The 19,857-nt window shown below is 57.3% G+C and overlaps 1 protein-coding gene across 5 annotated transcripts in view; it reads left to right on the plus strand.

Moving 5' to 3' along the window:
- EPHB2 (EPH receptor B2) overlaps window positions 1-19,857 on the plus strand; it is a 254,352-nt gene that overhangs the window by 206,697 nt on the left and 27,798 nt on the right. For 2 of the 5 annotated variants that reach the window (XR_005590322.1, XM_039508880.1), the window contains exons 6-12: window positions 2,563-2,687; window positions 10,579-10,741; window positions 11,102-11,210; window positions 11,630-11,745; window positions 15,134-15,256; window positions 17,090-17,337; window positions 18,736-18,951. Coding sequence is in view for 4 of the 5 variants with exons in the window: in XM_039508880.1 (XP_039364814.1) it covers window positions 2,563-2,687; window positions 10,579-10,741; window positions 11,102-11,210; window positions 11,630-11,745; window positions 15,134-15,256; window positions 17,090-17,337; window positions 18,736-18,951 (1,100 nt within the window). In the remaining variant the exon portion in view is untranslated. The remainder of the gene's footprint in view (window positions 1-2,562; window positions 2,688-10,578; window positions 10,742-11,101; window positions 11,211-11,629; window positions 11,746-15,133; window positions 15,257-17,089; window positions 17,338-18,735; window positions 18,952-19,857) is intronic. The other 3 variants (XM_039508882.1, XM_039508881.1, XM_039508883.1) reach the window with 3 other exon arrangements.

Consider the following 19,857-nt stretch of genomic DNA (forward strand, 5'->3'; position numbering starts at 1 on the left):
AGGATAATGCATCACGAAAGTGTACTTTGTTCAGTTATTTTTACAATTGGAGCTGCATTTTAATTATTTATGATTCTACTTTGTTATGTTCTGTAGCCAAGCTGGTCAAAGTAACAAAGTCTTAGAAACAGCCTGTTACTGGAGAGCTGGGGGCAGCAGTGGAGGTGCGGTGAGAACCCTGGGAATTTTGCACAGGGGACGAGTGGTGCTCTGCAGCTCGGGTGTTGGGGAACACCTTGCTGCTCTTCAACGCCCTTTCTCAGGGTTGTTTTTACATCACAACATATTTAAAAGGCTGGGCCAAGTAAAAGCCCCTTTGAATGTGAGTGTCTTTCATGTGGAAACAGACCTGGAGAGATAGTGACGGGGGGGTGATGGGATCCCCGGGGTACAACCTGGGACTGGGGTACTGCTGTGCCCCCTTAGCTCTCCAGCCTGGGCCGTCTCTCTCAATGCTTTGCTAGTGACAGCCAACAAACCCCTCCAGGTGCTGTGATCACTCAGCACAACAGCGTGTGGAGCCCCACACCCAGCTCGATCCCATGACCGCTCCCTGAGCCACTCGCAAATCACACAGGGAAAGGCACCGGCCAGTTTCCCCGGCTCCTCAGCCTGGCACCCCAGACCAGTGTACGTTTATTACCCAGTCCGCCCCTCCCTCAATGTGGAGAGGACACGCACCCGCCTTGGTCACTGAGCAGAGATTTCCCAAGCACTTCCACCAAAACACCCTGTTTTGGGTAAAATATAAAACAGGTTTAGCAACTACAGAAAGATGGATTTGAGAGAGTATAAGTGGGAGGCATAGAAGGTCAGAGCTAGTTACCATAGAAAGTCAAAGGTAAGTGCACAGTCCAAGTCTTAAACCTCGTTACACGGGACAGTATTTAGATCAAGCAGTTTGCTCACCCCCTGGATGTTACAGTTCTTAATACGCTGGCTTCTCCCTTGAGCCTGGACCAGTCTCCTCAGTTGAAGTCTTTTGTCCTTCCAGCGTTCTTATTGCTTCCAGCGTAGGTGGGGGAGGAGAAAGATAAAAGCATGATGCCCTTGTCCCCTGTTTTATAATCCTAGTCCATGTGCCTAGAAGACACTTACCCAGACGTGCCCTGGTGGGCTTTGCTGAGTCACAGCGTTGGGCAATTCCCCGGTGTGGTCTTGTGCAACTGAGTCATAGAACTGAGAAGTCCCCATTGTGTGGCGCTTGTGCAATTGTCATTGAGTTGTAAACCCCTTGATTACACCTCCCCTGCTGATTAATGGTGGATTAACATCCTCCTGGGAGCATTGCAAATGTACAGCACATGTCAGTAACAGCCATACAGCAAAATCTCATAACCGCGTACACACTGGTGCTATACGGGTTTCACCTTTCATATGATATCTTACCTGGCCTGCTTTGTATGAAATATCACAACCAGATAGGAATGATGAATCTGGGGGCTACAGGGTGCTATTTTGAGGTACAGTGTGTCACAGGGGGTGTTACCTCATTACCTTTTCTGAGGATTCAAAGCCTGGTGCTGCAGATGTGGGGAGCTCATTCTCTTGGCCATTCTCACTGGGTCTCTCTCTCCTTGGCCCTGACGTAGCTCTGCCTGAGCTTGGGTTTTCATTAGTCATGTGCACTGGGATTATGCCTGATTTACATCTGTGTGAGAGCAGAATCCAGCCCCGTGTCCATGGTGCTTATTGAGAGGGGTAGCAGCACTGTGCTGTGAATGAAGAGGAGAGCATTAGTCTGCCTCTGCTTTGCTTGTGAGCCCAGCCCCGGGTGCCAGAGAATCTCACATGACCATGGAAATGGGGTAAGAATCAGTAGCTGCATCATTCCTAGCAGGCTACACGTTGAGCCGTGTTGGCAATCAAGGGCAATCTCACTGTGACCAGCTGGTGGACCAGTCTGAGCCATAGCTGGAGGGATCCATCGGTGCAGGAGAACTAGTGACGTCTGCATGTGTCTCATTTCCAGGAGGCGCAAGAGTCACTGTTATACATGTGTCCGGTCAGTTTGCACTTTATGCTCAGGCTGGTGGATGAACCTCTCGCACTCGCAGCTGCTGCCTGCAGACTCAGCACACTGAGAGCAGAGGGGAGACGTGCACTTCCAGTGTGTCCCTGGGCCCCTGGCATGACGAATATTGGGGGTGGAAAACGGATTTTTGCATGCTCTTGATGCAAAGGCTTCTTTGCTGGGAGACAAGGCAGGTTTTGCTCAAACAAGAGTTCATTTTGCCTGAGAATTAGGGCCTGTTTCACTTGAAAATAATCCAGATCCCCACCTGAAATATTGCACTGAACTGCTTCCAGTTTCAAACTCGTAACAATGCAAAAGTCTCAAGCCCTGATTAACTTTCCATGTTCCTAGGAATATTTTGCTCTCCTCTCAGACTCTAGGAATTGCCAGGGGCTGGCCCCGGTAGCTGTGCAGACCAGTGGGCGGTGCTGCAACTGAAAGCGATGGCTACAACAGAGTAATGTTACTGACCTGCCCGCTCCAGCGTCAAGTGCCATCTGCTCCGTGCAGTTGACTTACAGTTCTCTCTTCTCCCTCTCTTCCAGCCCCTTCTGCTGTATCCATCATGCACCAGGTCAGCCGGACGGTGGACAGCATTACCTTATCGTGGTCTCAGCCTGACCAGCCCAACGGAGTCATCCTGGATTATGAGCTGCAATACTTTGAGAAGGTATCAGCAGAGCCTGGGGCCGCCCACTGTTCATGTGGGCATGGGGAGACGCGGCTCAGACCTTTTGCCATCCTTAGTGGAGATGCTTTGGGGGACTGACCATCACAGCCAGATATGGCATGTGCCCCGGGGGCATGTGGTGGCACAACAGGTGTCAGATGCAGTTGAAGAGATTAATATTAACCCTTTGGATCCCAGGGAATGAATGTGTAGGGCAGGACACACTGTAGTCTCCATGCAGCTAGCTCTGCTTGGGCGATATAGCTGGGTTTGAAAGGGAATGAGGAGTCACTGAGGAGGAGTTCTTGAGGCCGTGAGAGGGGTGTCCCAACCTTCAATAATCAAGAGCTAGTGGTTGTCAGCGCCATTGCAGGCTGGCCCTTCCCTCCAGTTTGCTAAAGCAGAGGTCCCAGGGACTTGTTAGCCCCTTTCCCTGGTGCAGCAGTGGCTTCTTCATGGAGCAGGAACTGTGCTGGCTGGAACCTGGCAAACTGATACACTGATATCTTGGGGCTAAATTCCTGCTTGCCGGAACCCCACAGAGTCAATGATTTTACACCAGGGATGAATTTAGCCTCCAGTACCAGTCCTAAGGGCTTCTCTGCATGGCCATTGTTTGCACCAGTGCAGCTGAACCAGTGGGCATGTGTTGCACTGGCAAAAGCTGGGCTTGCACTCCCCGGTGTATGGGTACAAAGCTGGGCTTGCCTCCCGCTGGGCTTGCACTCCAAGCTGGGCTTGCACTCCCCGGTGTATACGTGTTGTACAAGTACGAAGCTGGGCTTGCACTCCCCGGTGTATACGCGTTGTACAAGTACGAAGCTGGGCTTGCACTCCCCGGTGTATACGCGTTGTACAAGTACGAAGCTGGGCTTGCACTCCCCGGTGTATACGCGTTGTACAAGTACGAAGCTGGGCTTGCACTCCCCGGTGTATACGCGTTGTACAAGTACGAAGCTGGGCTTGCACTTCACCGTGTATATTTGTAGCACCAGTAGGAAGCAGGGCTGGCACTCCCAGTGTGTATGTGTTGCTCCTGTAGGAAACTGGTCTTGCACTCCCCCGTGTGACTTAGCCAGGGATAGAACTGTGATAAATGGTGCTGGTGCAAGCTCTACTTTACATAAGTGCAGTAGATCTGTGCTGGGGATCTACAATGATGCAGCTATGCCAGTGCAGTGCCCTATGGGATGGGAGCTGATGTGAGAGGTTGGAAGAGATCCAGGTGGAATGGCCCTTCTGAGTGAGAATGCGTCCCTCTCCAAAACACGCCCCATTCCAGGTGCCACCAGCCCAGCCAGAGAAGAGAAGAGGAATTCTGTGTTGTTCAGTGGAACTCACCCTGCACAAGAGGAGGAAGTTCACAGGCCAGGACTGTAACTTCCTTTGCATGGTGGGGAGGTGTCTGACGGGCTGGCTTTGTGCTGCCAAGGCCTGCCGGGCTGGGGGTCTGGCCGGAGTGCAGGGTCGCAGGAGAAGGCCCAGCCTCAGTGAGTGGTGCTGAGGCTTTAGCAGGATGGACTCCGCTGGGAGCGGGAAGTGGGGAGCAGGAGCCTTTTCCTCCCAGAAGCACATTTCTGCCGCAAACTACACATTAAAAAATAAACTCAAAAAATCCCCACCTAATTAAAACACTTTTTATGATTTAAATGAAACAGAAAATATTTTCCCAGCAGCTGCCTGAGGAAATGATTAATCCCCGTTGCTCCCTGCCTGTGACCTATTTTCTCAGCACCAAGAGCCAGAGGGAGGGGAGGAGGGGAGAGCCACTTTGTAAGCTGTAAAATAGGTCCTGACCTATATTGCATAAATCAGAGCCATTTACTCGACCCCTGGAAATGCTCCCAGAGAACATAGCAAGTTGGCTGGGGAGATAACCAGACAGACCCAGAGAGGGGTCCCAGCCCAGAGACACTCTAAGCAGCAGCAGAAGATCTCGGGGCGGTTATTCGCTCATTCTCTCTCTCTCGGTGGGGGTGTAAATGCAGGAGAATGGTCTGTAAGCCAAAGCTGTGACCTAGCCCCTGTCCGCTGGGCTGTGGCTGGCCGCTGGGGGAGACTGCTCTCCTCCTTGCTCTGAGAGATCATTGCACAAGAGCTCTGGGTGGCACAGGGCACGGGTAGTGCCACGGGGTAATGGTTCGTACAGCTTAGAGTGCAAATGGCGTTGGGGCTCTGCACAGGAGCCTGGGCTGGAATTTGCTGCCGCGTTAGCCGCGGGGCCGCCCAGAGGATTCAGGGGGCCTGGGGCAGGGCTGGGTCTTCAGTGGCAATTCAGCGGCGGGTCCCTCTCGGAGGGAAGGATCCGCCGCCGAATGCAGCCAAAGAACGAAGCGGCAGCGGTAGAGCAGCCTAAGTGCCACCGATTGCAGCTTTATTTTTATTTTATTTTTTTCCCACCGCTTGCGGCGCTTGTACTCACCGGGCAGCGCTCCGAGGCTTCGGCAGCACTTCAGCGGCGGGTCCTTCACTCGCTCTGAGTCTTCAGCTGCACTGAAGGACCCGCCGCTGAAGACCCGGAGCGAGTGAAGGGTCTGCCGCCGAAGTGCCACCGAAAACCCAGGAGCGGCTTGCGAGGCCCCTGCGGGGCCCAGGGTCTGGGGTAAATTGCTCCACTTGCCCCTCCTCCCCCCCGGCAGCCCTGGTGAGTAGTGGGCAGAAGGGAATATTCTAACCCCAGCCCCCTTTGGCTTGCAGAGGGAGGGGCTGGTGCCGATGCTACAGTGACACTTTGGGGTTGTTTTGACATTTGGACAAGTTGGTCCTTGTCCTGGCCACTGTCAGCTCTGACAGACAGGGGAGGGATCACTGGATGATTCCCTGCTCTGTTCATTCCCTCTGGGGCACCTGGCATCGGCCACTGTCGGAAGACAGGAGACTGGGCTAGATGGACCTTTGGTCTGACCCAGGACAGCCGTCCTTATGGTCTTACGTTCACTTTGCTCTGTTTCGTCCCCAAAACTGAAAAAAGTCAATCTGGTTTTCATTGTGAAATGACTTTTCATTTCTAAATTGATTTTATTTTAAATTCCAGTGCAGTACAAAATGAAAATGTCACAATTGGAATGAAACACTTGGATTTTATCACAGCACAGTGTTTTCAATTGACCCCAAAAAAGGGTTTTTTTCCTAAATTTAGTTTCAGAGAAAATTTTAAATGTTGTTGGTTTTGTTCCAGTTTGGAATGAAACCAGTTTCAGAATGTCAGTATTTCCCGCAGAGCAGAAATTCCGAGCTTCAAATACCTCCAGTTGTCATTAAAACCATCATGTGGGTCCAAACTATGATTTTCATCCCTCGTAACTAGGCCAGACCCAGAAAAACCCCTTTGCTCCCTAAAGGATCTCGCCTTGCTAGATTTCAGCTCCCGACCCCAAGCGGCTGTTTAAAAGTGGCAGCTTTGTTCTCATCATGGAAAAAGTGGGCTTGCTCCACTTGAAAACCCAGAACTGTTTCCAAACAAATTCACTCCTGGGTAGTAACCAGCCCTGGAGAATTTCAGCCCCAAAGGTTGTGAGCACCTGAAAAATGGGGGTTTCCAATGGAAAAGCTTAGGGCTCCTTAATAGACAGACTCTGGACTCCATAGGGAGTTAAGAGAAGCAGAGGCCAGAAAGCCTTTCTCCAAGCCAGGCTGGCCTTTGGTGCAGGTTCTTTTGCATTTCCTGTCAGTGTCACACAGGGAAAGGACAAAGAATAATGGAAGAACAGTTGGGCTTGGCAGAAAGACGCCAGCCTGGCAGTTGTTTGGCGGCCAGTTGTCAGCCCTGTACAGACACCTCTGGAGGTGTGTCTGCGCTGCCCTCAGGGGATGTGATTGCAGCTCTCCCCGCTAGCTGGAATCCAGCTGGCACGGGTAGCAAAGCAGTGACGCCCAGGCTAGCTGCACAAGTAATTCTCAGGGGTCCAGGAGGGCTCATCCAGCCCCTATTGCAGCCAGTGCTACTGTGGCTTCACTGCTGGCAAGATTAAAACTAGCCCAGCTTTGCCTGCCCAAGCAGCACTCGCATGCTGGTACTGCGGTGCCGGCATACCGCGTGTCAGCGGTGCACGTGCATTGGTAAGTCCAGGCTGCAGGAGGGGGCTGGGCAGGATGGGAGCGCTGGGCCCAGGGCTGTGAAAGCGGAGGCGCAATCCGTTTGTTCACTGGGAGGAGCAGGGAGCCCTGCTGTACGTTCACGTACTAATCCCAACATACCCAGGGCTGGGGAAGTCCAGACTCGGGGTAGTGGGACCTGCCCCAGCCTGTGACACACGAGGCTTGTTGAGAACTACATCTCCCCTGAGCCAAGGCTAGGAAAGAAACGGGGAGGCATTTCTAAGTCATTCCATGTTACCTGGGCAGCTCTGGAGCAGGGCTGGGCTGGGGAAAACAGTGTAAACTCACCAAGTGCTTGTTGCAAAAGGTGATGGACAAAACGCTGACACTGGGCCGGTTCCAGCCCCCATTGGGGGGGGCGGTGAAGGGGACCTAGATCCAGCCCGCGATTCCGCGGTGCTGCCCACGTTTCAAAGCCTGCAGCATCGGACAGGGAGGACACTGCCCTAGGTAATGGCCTAGCTGGTCCTGCTTGGGGACGGTCCCCTGGAGCCTGGAGCTGACGATTCTTCCTTGCTTGTCTGCTGGACTGATTCCTCCTAGGAAGAATGTTCTTCATCCCCTACCAAGTGAGCTGGTCTAGCTCCTCCTTGCAGGCTGCCAATCCCGCCCCCAGATTGTTAGTAACCCCACCCTCTGGGCAGTGCAGAGCCCCGAGATGCCTGAAGGGAACACTGGCCTAACCAATGGAAAGCAGGTTCAAGAGGGAGGGTTTTGCCTCTGGACGGGAGGTCTGATGCTCTTTCCCTGCAGACCAGGTGCTGTTGAGGCTGTGAGTGGCTTCTGCCCAGCACCCAGATGTCTTGCATGAGGCGCCCAGAGCAGCTCGCAGGCTGGTTGGCTGCTCCATTTCCTCAGGGGGCAGATTAACCTGGCAAGTGCAACATTTGCATTTGGGCCTCGCTGATCAGAGGGACCTGCCTCTCCAATGTATTTCTACAGCCTGCACGTAACCCCAAACCAGTCCCAGGGCCACAGTGCAGCACAGGAGCAGCACATCCTTGTGGAGATTAGCACGCCCCTCACAAGGCCCTAACGGCCCAGTTACCCCAGGATACCCACCGCACTGGTCGTGCATCTACTGGGAGTGGAAAGGTTCAGAGCTACAGCCCTCAAAACTCCATGAGCAAACAACCTGTTCATGGAGAGCCCCGCCCGGGTTACAACAGCCCGGACCTTGGTGGAAGATTGTTACCAGGTCCCCACTTCATCTTCCTTTCTCAGGACTAGACATGCGCAGAATCTTTCCTCGTACGCCCAGGGCCACCCGGAGGATTCAGGGGGCCTGTGGCAAGGCCAGGTTGCTGCGGCGCTTGTACTCACCTGGCGGTGGTCCGGGTCCGCGGCGGCATTTCGGTGGTGGGGGGCCCTTCAGTGCTGCTGAAGACGTGGAGTGATTGAAGGGCCCCCCGCCGCCGAAATGCCCCGTGAGCCCTGGCCCGGCAGCGGTCCGGGTCTTCGGCAGCATTTCGGTGGCGGGGGGCCCTTCAATCACTCCACGTCTTCAGCAGCACTGAAGGGCCCCCAGCCGCTGAAATGCCGCTGAAGACCCGGACCGCCGCCGGGCCAAGGCTCGCGGGGCCCCTGTGGGGCTCAGGGCCTGGGGCAAATTGCCCAACTGCCCCCCGCCCCCCCGCATAGGCTTGGCTTTCTAAACCTGGTCCATATCTGCCTTAACATGTGGTGCCCAGAACTGCACACGGGACTCCAGCTGAGGCCTCACCAGTGCTGATTAGAGTGGGACAGTTGTCTCCTGTATCTGACATACGTTGCTCCTGTTAATACACCCCAGCGTGATATTCGCCTTTTTAGCAACTGCATCACACTGTTGACCCCTAGTCAGTTTGTGATCCATTATAGTCCCCAGATCCTTTTCAGCAGCACGACTGCCTAGCCAGCTACTCCCCATTTGGGAGCTGCTCGTTTGAGTTTCCTTCCTAAGTGAAGCACTGTGCACTTGTCTTTATAAAATTTCATCTTGTTGATTTCACATCAATTCTCCAATTTGTCACGGCTGTTTTGAATCCTAATCCTGTCCTCCAAAGTGCTTGCAACCCCTCCCAGCATGGGGTCTTCCACAAATTTTATAAGCATCCTCAAGTCATTAATGAAAATATTGAGTAGCACGAGACCCAGTACAGATCCCTGTAGGACCCAACAAGAAACACCCTCCCCGATCCCACATGGAGGGGCTGGGGCTGGGAGTGGGTAAGATGGGGGAGGGGTGCAGACAGGGAGCGGGTAGGCCCTGGAAGGGGTGGGGAGGGGGCTGGGGCTGGGAGTGGGTAAGATGGGGAAGGGGTGGAGACAGGGAGTGGGTAGGCCCTGGAAGGGGTGGGGAGGGGCTGGGAGTGGGTAAGATGGGGAGGGGTGCAGACAGGAGCGGGTAGGCCCTGGAAGGGTTGTGGAGGGGGCTGGGGCTGGGGAAGATGGGGAGGGGTGCAGACAGGAGTGGGTAGGCCCTGGATGGGGGGGGGCGGGGGGTGGGAGTGGGTAAGATGGGGGAGGGGGGCAGACAGGAGCGGGTAGGCCCTGGAAGGGTGGGGAGGGGCTGGGGCTGGGTAAGATGGGGAGGGGTGCAGACAGGAGTGGGTAGGCCCTGGAAGGGGTGGGGAGGGGCTGGGGCTGGGTAAGATGGGGAGGGGTGCAGACAGGAGTGGGTAGGCCCTGGAAGGGGTGGGGAGGGCTGGGAGTGGGTAAGATGGGGAGGGGTGCAGACAGGAGCGGGTAGGCCCTGGAAGGGGTGGGGAGGGGATGGGGATGGGTAAGTTGGGGGAGGGGTGCAGACAGGGAGTGGGTAGGCCCTGGAAGGGGTGGGGAGGGGGCTGGGGCTGGGTAAGATGGGGAAGGGGTGGAGACAGGGAAGCGGGTAGGCCGCGGAAGGGACGGGGCTGGGGACGTAAGTGCAGAGAAGGCTGATCCTTCACATTGTGCGGAATGAAGAGCAGGTTCATTCCCAGCAGAAGAGTCGTTATCTCCATCCAGATTCAGCTTTTGCTACAGGAGGGTCCCCCGTGCAACAGGCAATTTCCATTTCGATACCCAGTGGGACCCTGGTGCAAACCCCAGGAGCGGGAGACCTGCCGGAGCAGAGACTTTATTGCTCCCCTATGGGTGAATGGGAAAACTGAAGGGGCTTCAATGGGAACCTGCCCCAAGGGCTAGAGCCATCCAGTGGGAGCCTGGGTAACGCCTCAGCTGGCCCCATTCCAGCAGGAGACTGCGGGGGCCTTGTGCAGGCACTAATGGTCCTTGTGCTCTTCACAGCATCTTGACGCTAATGTCTGTCTCATTAGCCAGTGTGTGTCTTGGTATTCACACTCTTCAGCACTGGGGGATTTGCTTCCTCACTAAGCAGGCTGTGTTCCACTGGGTTGTTTTGGTAGGGTTGCTTATAAGTTCTGGGGGCTAATGGGGAAAAGGAAGAGAAACCAAAGGTGTGTGTGGAGGGGGGCAGATGGCCTGACTGCAGAAGCATGGACTTTGCAGCACCATATTTCTCCCCAGATCTCCCCTTCAAAGTGACGCTGAGCTCAGGCTGCCCTCCCACCCACCAGTAGAGGGACCAGCATTTAGATGTTTGTTTCTCTTGTCGTTCACTGCAGCCAATCCCTCCAGCAGAGCTCTCCTGACCCCGGGTATTGAGCAGCGTGTCAGGAGCTGTTGCTTTGGTCTCCCCAAGGTTCTGTGCTGGGCTCAGAAGCGAGGAGCTGCTGCACTAGGCTCCTCATGCCTGAGAGGGGCCAGGGGCCTGGGCTCGGCTCTCTAACAGCAGGTGTTGTTTCCTTGGCAGGATCTGAGTGAATTCAATGCCACAGCAGTGAAGAGCCCCACCAACACCATGACTGTGCAGAACCTCAAAGCCGGCACCATCTACGTCTTCCAGGTGCGGGCACGCACCGTGGCCGGCTACGGCCGCTACAGTGGCAAGATGTACTTCCAGACCATGACCGAAGGTGAGACAGGCAGGCAGGTCCCTCTGCGTAAAGGGGCAGAGACCAGGATCAGGGCTTCAGAAGGGTGGGCTGGTGCCTTCTGCTGCAGGGCTGTGAATCCCCCCACCCACCCTACCTGGCAGGGCTCAGGTGAGCAGACAAAGAGGGGTGGGCACAGAGGTTCTCCACGGGTTCCCACCAAGCTGGGACCCGCAAAGGGTGCTATATTCCCCCCTCACCCATAGCCAGGGATGGGGCAGAAGGCTCACGTTCCCTCTCCCCCCTGCACTGTGGGGAGCTGCATCTCCCACCCGCGTGTGAGCTTGACACCTGCGGGGGTCTCACGGCGCAGTAACGGGTTCCCTCCTTCCTGTGTGCCAGCTGAGTACCAGACCAGTGTCCAGGAGAAGCTGCCACTCATCATCGGCTCCTCTGCAGCGGGTCTGGTGTTCCTCATTGCCGTGGTCGTCATCATCATTGTGTGCAACAGGTGGGTTACTGGTGAGCGGACCACACGCTGCCCAGGGACAGCCCCACCTCACTCGGCCTGGCATGGCCCACGGGGCTCGGTCTGGGGTAGTGGGAGAGGTGAAGGGTGACGGGATGTGGGGTGGAGGAGGCAAGAGGCTGAGGGCAGATGAGGGTGGGGGAGGTAAGGGGAGAGGCCAGGTGAGGGTGGAAGTGAAGGCAGAGGGCAGGCGGGGATGGAGGAGGTGAACGAAGAGGACAGGTGGGGGTGGGGGAAGTGAGGGAAGAGGGCAGATGGGGGGGTGAGGGGGACGGGGGGCATAGACGGTAGGGGTTATTGGGACTGTGTGGGCACGGTGGGACAGTGCTGACATGCCCCATGCTTGGAGCGCCCTGCCCTGCCCGTCCCTCCCCTGACCCCAGTGCTCGCTTTCCTTTCAGAAGACGGGGCTTCGAGCGAGCCGACTCCGAGTACACTGACAAGCTGCAGCACTATACCAGTGGCCACAGTACGTACCGCGCACCCGTGCCTGGCCTGGGGGTCCATTCCTTCTTCGGTTCGTTCTCTCATTCACTCTTTCCCTGTGTAGAGTGTGAAAAACCCACTGGGCCCAGCCAGGCTCCAGGCCCTTAGTCTGAACAGGAAGGCCCCTCGGTAGAGGCTAGTCCTGCTGGAAACACCCTCACCTCCCTCCCAGTCAGTTACCTGGGAAATGGGGCACCATGGAGCCAGGGGGTCACTTTAAGGAGCCATTTGGGGAGTCTTCACCATGAACCTGACTTTTTGATTTAGGGACCAAACTTAATCTGGAATTTATTTGGCAACTTTATAGTTCATAGCATGAAATTAATGGCTGAGCACGCTCCATATACTCTAGAATCCCACCCCATCTAGAACAGCCTCTAGAACCTCTGATCTCCTCAGAGAGCATCCTCTAGAACCCCACCCTCACCCAATTGTAGACCCCACCCTACCTCACTACGTCTTCTAGAACCCCACCCAACTTCGCTGTGCGTCCTCTAGAACCCCACCCCACCTTGCTGTGTGTCCTCTAGAACCCCGCCCACCTCGCTGTGCATCCTCTAGAACCCCGCCCTGCTTCACTGTGTGTCCTCTAGAACCCCGCCCCACCTCGCTGTGCATCCTCTAGAACCCTGCCCTGCTTCACTGTGTGTCCTCTAGAACCCCACCCCACCTCGCTGTGCATCCTCTAGAACCCCGCCCTGCTTCACTGTGTGTCCTCTAGAACCCCGCCCCACCTCGCTGTGCATCCTCTAGAACCCCGCCCTGCTTCACTGTGTGTCCTCTAGAACCCCCTGCCTTGCTGTGCGACCTCTAGAACCTATCCCCTCTTCACTTTGAATCCTCTAGAACCCCACCCTGCTGCATTGCACATCCTCTAGAACCCCACCCCACCTCCCTGTGTGTCCTCTAGAACCCCACCCCACCTCCCTGTGTGTCCTCTAGAACCCCATCCCACCTCCCTGTGTGTCCTCTAGAACCCCATCCCACTTCAATGTGTGCCCTCTAGAACCCCATTCACTCCCTTGCTGTGCATCTCCTAGGGCAGAGGTGGGCAAACTACGGCCCATGGGCCAGATGCAGCCTGCAAGCCGTTTTAAGCCGGCCTGCGAGCTCCCGCTGGGGAGCAGGGTCTGGGGCTTGCCCTGCTCCAGCACTCCAGCTGGGGCACTGGGTTGGGGGTCTCACCACGTGCCTTGGCCCCACTCCAGTGCTCCAGCCGGGACGCAGGGTCAGGGCTGCTCCATGCAGCTCCCGGAAGCTGCGGCATGGCCCTGCTCCGGCTCCTACGTGCTCCAAGGGGAGCTGCAGGAGCGGTGCCTGTGGATGTGGCAGTGTGCAGAGCCACCTGGCCACACCTCTGCATAGGAGCCGGAGAAGGGACACGCCACTGCTTCTGGGAGCTGCTTGAGGTAAGCGCCACTCAGAGCCTGCACCCCTGAGCCTCTCCCCACGCCCCAACCCCCTGCCCCAGCCTGCCCGCTCTCCAAACCCCTTGGTCCCAGCCCAGAGCACCCTCCTACACCCCAAACTCCTCATCCCCAGAGCCCTCCCACACCCCAACCCCAATTTTGTGATCATTCATGGCCCGCCATACAATTTCTATTCCCCGATGTGGCCCTTGGGCCAAAAGGTTTGCCCACCCCTGCTCTAGGGGGAAAGGAATGAGCTATACCAATATAAGGCATCTTTTTACCAGTATAATTGTGCCCACGCAGGGATTGTACCAGGACACCAGTTAAAAATTACATCCCTGACAACAGAGCTATGTCCACATAACTTTCTAGTGTTGACCCAGCCTCATAGGGTGTACAAATCTGCATTCCCATTTCCAGCTAGCTGCTAGCAAAGATTGTCCCATCTCATGGCTTGGCTGGCCTTAATGAGTTAATGTCTGCACAGCCATTGAATGAGCTCCAATGTTGTTGTTGTTGTTGTGCTGCTGTAACTGTGGTTGTCACTTTGCCGACCAATAAGAGCCCCAGACGCTGCTCAGTGTCCCGGCCGTGCCACCCTAGCGGCGTGTGTGCCAGAAACCCCTGAAGCGCCGTACAGCCTTCGAACACCCTCGGCTCGCACTCTGGAGAGAATGGCCTTCCTTGCATCCTGGCTCGCTGGCCGGTTCCCATCCGCTGACACGTACCCAGGACTAACACTTCTGGCTCTGGTGCTCTCATGAGCTCCATGCTGGACCCCACTGCGCGCTCTGCTCCAAGGCTCGGCTCCCAAGAGCAGCCCAAGTTCTGTGGCAGGCTAGGACACAGCCGGTGAAAGGCGCTGGGGGGCAGAGCCAGGTCTCTGGTAACAAGTGGGAAGCACGGTGCTCAGTGCCGGCCGCCCAGCCCCCAGCAATGAGTCCAATGTGCAGTCAAAGCTAGTGGTGAGTTCCAGACCGGCTCCCACCTGTGTGTTCTGCTCTGTCTGGCAGGGGGAGCTTGGCTCTTTCAACTGCCGTGGTGTCTGCAGCCTCCAGGCCTGGCTGTGTCTGGGACCAGTGTTGGGTCCCTCCCCGCTCTGGGTACAGTTATCTGTGGGGAGGCAGTGTGGGCAGGGCACCAGAGTGGATTCGCCATCTCCCTGGCTCCGCCACTGATTTGCTGCGTGGCCTTCAGTAAGTCACTTAGACCAGCATCTTCGTAGGTTGGGGTGTAAGGTTGGGAGCCCAAGTGCATACTGACGTGGCAACATAAAAGCACCCAGCTAGTCAGTCCTAGGTGCTAGGCACCTCTGGATCCCGCTGCCTGAGTTCCTGGAGGTTTGCCCGGCGGGGCTGAGAGCAGAATCTGGCAGCTTGCCCTCTCAGGCTGGTGTGCTGGCCAACATCTGGATTCCCCCATATTAAACTCCAAAATGACAGTGCTCCAGGGGGGTTGGGTCCCAGGCTCAGGTTCTGTGGCCTTGGTCACTGCGATGGCTGTCTCGCTGTAGCACAGCTGGGCCTGAGGTCCCTAATACCTGAACCCTGAGGGTGCGCTGGGCAGACGGAGGCAGGGGGTTGGGTCAGGAGCTGCCCGAGCTGCAGGAACATCTATTGTGGAGGAATTGTACTTAACCATTTTCGTTGTTTGCAAGTAGCTCCTTTGGCCTGGGACCCAGGCTCCTCCGTGGCGGATGAGCCCTGTGTTCAGGAGGGGCCTGCTGACGGGGCTCTGTGCTCAGCCAGCGAGAAGCTCTGCTTGGATCGTGCGCTTCCCATGAATGCCACATGCCTCTCTCCTGCACATGCTCCCACTGTCTGCAGGGTTCAGAGCCTGCCCCTTGCTGCAGCAGCATCTCTCTTGTGCACACACATGCACACAGACCCGGGTACACACACACACACACACACACAGGCATGCCTGGGTTCTTCCTTTCTTCTTGCTGTCCGGCTGTCATCCCGGGTGCCTCTGTCTGTCTGACTCTCTCCCTCCACCTATTTGCAGTGACTCCTGGAATGAAGATTTACATTGACCCCTTCACCTATGAAGACCCCAATGAGGCCGTCAGGGAATTTGCAAAGGAAATTGACATCTCTTGTGTCAAAATTGAGCAGGTGATCGGAGCAGGTAGGCTGGGCCAGGCTGGGCTGGGCTCTCCATCAGCCCCACAGCCCCCTCACAGTAGCCAAGCCCAGGGGCTAGGAAGGAGCTTGCTGAGCAGCTTTTCCAGTGAGACAGGGGAACTAGCTGTGGCCAGTAAGAGAGGGATGGGGCCAGCCCACGCATGTCCTGCTCTGTGGGGTGCCCAAGCTCAGCACCAAGCTGCCCCTGTCAGCTGGCACTGGGTGCTCTGCGGGCAGCACACTCAGCCCCACAAGGCAGGGACGCCTCACTGCGCTCTTGAATGCTCATGCCCAGCTGGCTGGCCCAGAGGGAGCAGGATTTAGTGCTTCTCAGCTGGAGGGATGCCTGGGCCGCGGGAGAAGCATTTGACACAAAACAAGGGGGAACAGCGGTGAGATTCCAGATGAACTCAGCCGCCCCCAGAAAAGAGGTGGGCAGGTATTATGTGGGTCCAGTGTGCTGGGGTGGTGTGCATGGGCCAGCGTGCAAGGAGATGTGTGGGGGGGGCTGGGTGCATGGGAGGGGGGTGCGTGGGGCTGGGTGTGTGTGGGGGTGTGTGTTTGGGGGAGCGGGAGCAGCAGGGTCCCAGGCAGACGGTCTGAGGGGCAGGCAGAGCACTGGGGGGAGCAGCAGGGACCCATGCAGACGGTCTGAGGGGCAGGCAGAGCACCGGGGGTCTGAGGGGCAGGCAGAGCACCGGGGGGAGCAGCAGAGTCCCAGGCAGAGGGTCTGAGGGGCAGGCAGAGCACCGGGGGGAGCAGCTGGGCCCCAGGCAGAGGGTCTGAGGGGCAGGCAGAGCACCAGGGGGAGCAGCAGGGTCCCATGCAGAGGGTCTGACGGGCAGTCAGAGCACTAGGGGGAGCAGCAGAGTCCCAGGCAGGGGGTCTGAGGGGCAGGCAGAGCACTGGGGGGAGCAGCAGGGTCACAGGCAGAGGGTCTGAGGGGCAGGCAGAGCACTGGGGGGAGCAGCAGGGCCCCAGGCAGGGGGTCTGAGGGGCAGGCAGAGCACTGGGGGGAGCAGCAGAGTCCCAGGCAGAGGGTCTGAGGGGCAGGCAGAGCACTGGGGGGAGCAGCAGAGCCCCAGGCAGAGGGTCTGAGGGGCAGGCAGAGCACTGGGGGGAGCAGCAGAGTCCCAGGCGGAGGGTCTGAGGGGCAGGCAGAGCACCGGGGGGAGCAGCAGGGTCCCAGGCAGGGGGTCTGAGGGGCAGGCAGAGCACTGGGGGGAGCAGCAGAGTCCCAGGCAGAGGGTCTGAGGGGCAGGCAGAGCACCGGGGGGAGCAGCAGAGTCCCAGGCAGAGGGTCTGAGGGGCAGGCAGAGCACCGGGGGGAGCAGCAGAGTCCCAGGCAGAGGGTCTGAGGGGCAGGCAGAGCACTGGGGGGAGCAGCAGAGTCCCAGGCAGGGGGTCTGAGGGGCAGGCAGAGCACCGGGGGGAGCAGTAGGGTCCCAGGCAGGGGGTCTGAGGGGCAGGCAGAGCACTGGGGGGAGCAGCAGGGCCCCAGGCAGGGGGTCTGAGGGGCAGGCAGAGCACTGGGGGGAGCAGCAGGGCCCCAGGCAGGGGGTCTGAACGGCAGGCAGAGCACTGGAGGGAGCAGCAGGGCCCCAGGCAGAGGGTCTGAGGGGCAGGCAGAGCACCGGGGGGAGCAGCAGAGTCCCAGGCAGGGGCGTCTGCGGGGCAGGCAGAGCACTGGGGGGAGCAGCAGAGTCCCAGGCAGGGGCGTCTGCGGGGCAGGCAGAGCACTGGGGGGAGCAGCAGAGTCCCAGGCAGGGGCGTCTGCGGGGCAGGCAGAGCACCGCAGAGAGCAGCCGTTTGTAATCTGCATTCTCTCCCACCTCAGGGGAGTTTGGGGAAGTGTGCAGTGGGCACCTCAAGCTGCCTGGCAAGAGAGAGATCTTTGTGGCCATCAAAACGCTGAAGTCGGGTTACACGGAGAAGCAGAGACGGGACTTCCTGAGCGAGGCCAGCATCATGGGGCAGTTCGACCACCCCAACGTTATCCACCTGGAGGGCGTGGTCACCAAGAGCGCCCCTGTCATGATCATCACTGAGTTCATGGAGAATGGCTCCCTGGACTCCTTCCTCCGGGTACGAGGGGCTGGGAAGGGCAGTGGCAGAGGGGATGCCGGGACCAGGGGGAGGCGGCAAGCAGGGCCCAGCCCTTGCTGACTCACCTCTTCCTATGGCAGCACTACACCCCTCCAGGCCAGCAGCTTTCACCTTGCAGGCTGAGAGCCACTGCCCTGTGCATGGAAGGCTCTGCCCCAGGGCTGTGCACGCAGGCTGAGGGCACACACTGCTCACACCTGCACACACACACACACACACAGTGAGCAAAGACTGCTCGCACGCTGTGCACGCACGTTTCACACATACACATGCAGCACTTCGCTCACAGGTGGGACACACGTTTCAGATGCGCTCAGGGTCCGACGTCGGCGTTCTGAGCCCCCAGCGGTTTCCCTGGGGACACTGACGCCCAGCCTCTTGTGGGGCCCAACCACGACTGGGAACATCCTGTGTCAATTAATACAGTGTAGGCTCTACACAAACACAACTTCCAGGACACAGACATTGGTGCCAGATTGCAGCCTACTACTAAACTTGGCGAGGAACAGATACCCAGGGTCTGTCTACACTGCACTTTACCACCGTGTTGGCAGCATGGATTCGATAACTTGGGTTACAACATGACAAAACTCAAGTGCAGACATCCACACACACAGTGCACACCAAGACACGCAAGGACAAATGCACGACTTGCACAGCGCACACACTCACTATGGCCAGGGCACATGTGCACACACTGCCTGCCAGTGCACATGCGCTCACACACACACAATGCATAGGGCACACACACGCTCAAGGTGAAATCCTGGCTCTGTTGAAGTCAATGGAAGTTTTGCCATTGACTTGTATAGGGGCAGGATATCACCCTCAATCCGCTCTAAATAAACCTTTGTGTGTCTCAGCCCGAGGTGGATAATTCATTGTGCTGAACGGAGTAACCCACGTAGCTGAGTGAGAGTCTAGTGCCCGAATCCTGCTGTGCAAGGTGCCTCTCTGTATGAGAGCAGCTCTCTGAGATCACAGCTCTGAAGGGGGCTTGTCCCGCCCCCCGGTCAGGGAATTGTTGGCTGTGGAAAGTTCTCTGTGGTGCTTAGCTTGAGAATGCTGCGATTGTTGGGCAGGACTAGGGGTGACACGGTGCCCCTGAGCCTCGCAGGCCCATTCCTGTGTCAGAGCACCAGGGCCCCCAGCCCCCGTCATAGGCAGCGACACCAGGCCTCTTATTCCAGCAGAAACGGCTGATGAGTCTCCTTTGATTGTGTGAGAGCAGCTGAGTTCTGGGGCAGAGACTCAGGACTCCTGGGTCCTAGTCCTGAGCGCTGCTGACTCCTGCGTGACTCTAGGCAAGTCATTCCGCGTCTGCGTTCCTCTTTCCCTGGCCTCATCCCATATGGACTTTTCCTGTCTCCCCCTAAGCAAAACGATGGGCAGTTCACGGTGATCCAGCTGGTGGGCATGCTGCGGGGCATCGCCGCGGGCATGAAGTACCTGGCCGACATGAACTACGTGCACCGGGACCTGGCTGCCCGCAACATCCTCGTCAACAGCAACCTGGTCTGCAAGGTGTCCGACTTCGGCCTGTCCCGCTTCCTGGAGGATGACACCTCGGATCCCACCTACACCAGCGCGCTGGTAAAGCTCCCATCTCCAGAGCGGGAGGGGAGGGAGGAGACCAGGAGGTGATCAAGGGGGAGGGAGAGAGCGAGAGGAACACGGTGGGGGAGGGGGCAGTTGGCGAGCCCTCGCCCTGTTGGTGGTGAGCCAGTTAGACTCAGCTCATTGTGGTCAGTGTGAGCACTCCCCGAAGGGCTCAGCACACAGGGCCTGCATGTAGGGAAAGGGCAGAAGGGCTCAGACATGAAAAGCCATGAAATGAGAGCCAGGCAGAGCCACAGGGACGGGGAAGGGTCCTGCCCCCGGTGGGGATTCATTTATATCGGGCTGAGGATAAGCCCCCTCTGTTTCACACACCCACTCCCAAGATGGGGCCGATGCATTTTGTCTGACAGAGCGACCCAGGCCGTGTGCTCAGGGTGCACAGCAGGGCAGAGCGAATGGCTCGCAGGAATGCCAGGGGGAGTGGCGGGGTGGAGCTGGCGTAACAGTTGTGTAAGAAGATTCTGGAATCCTAGAATTTCTCGTTCCGTTTCTGTCTTTGCTTTCTGCCTATCCAACTGTTCACGAGGCCACACGCGTCAGTGCACATCCCTGCCAGTAGCTAACGCCCTAGAATGACAGGCCGGTGTATGAAACCCAGTGCCGATAAGAAATCCCGCAATAACAAACCATGAGCGTCTTCGAAGGACGGCTGCTTCTGCGTAACGTGGGGAAACCAATGGCAGAAGAGTATTCATCGAATCACAGACATGGAGGGCTGGAAGGGTCCTCAAGGGGGCATCTGGTCCCACCCGCTGTGGTGAGGCAGGCCAAATATACCTAGACCACCCCAGACAGATGTTTGTCCAACCTGTTCTCATAGACCTCCAATGATGGGGATTCCACAGCCTCCCTTGGAAGGCTGTTCCACCGCTTAACTAT

This window comes from Mauremys reevesii, linkage group 21 (assembly GCF_016161935.1).
Source record: "Mauremys reevesii isolate NIE-2019 linkage group 21, ASM1616193v1, whole genome shotgun sequence".
In the NCBI taxonomy this organism is placed as follows: Eukaryota; Metazoa; Chordata; order Testudines; family Geoemydidae; genus Mauremys; species Mauremys reevesii.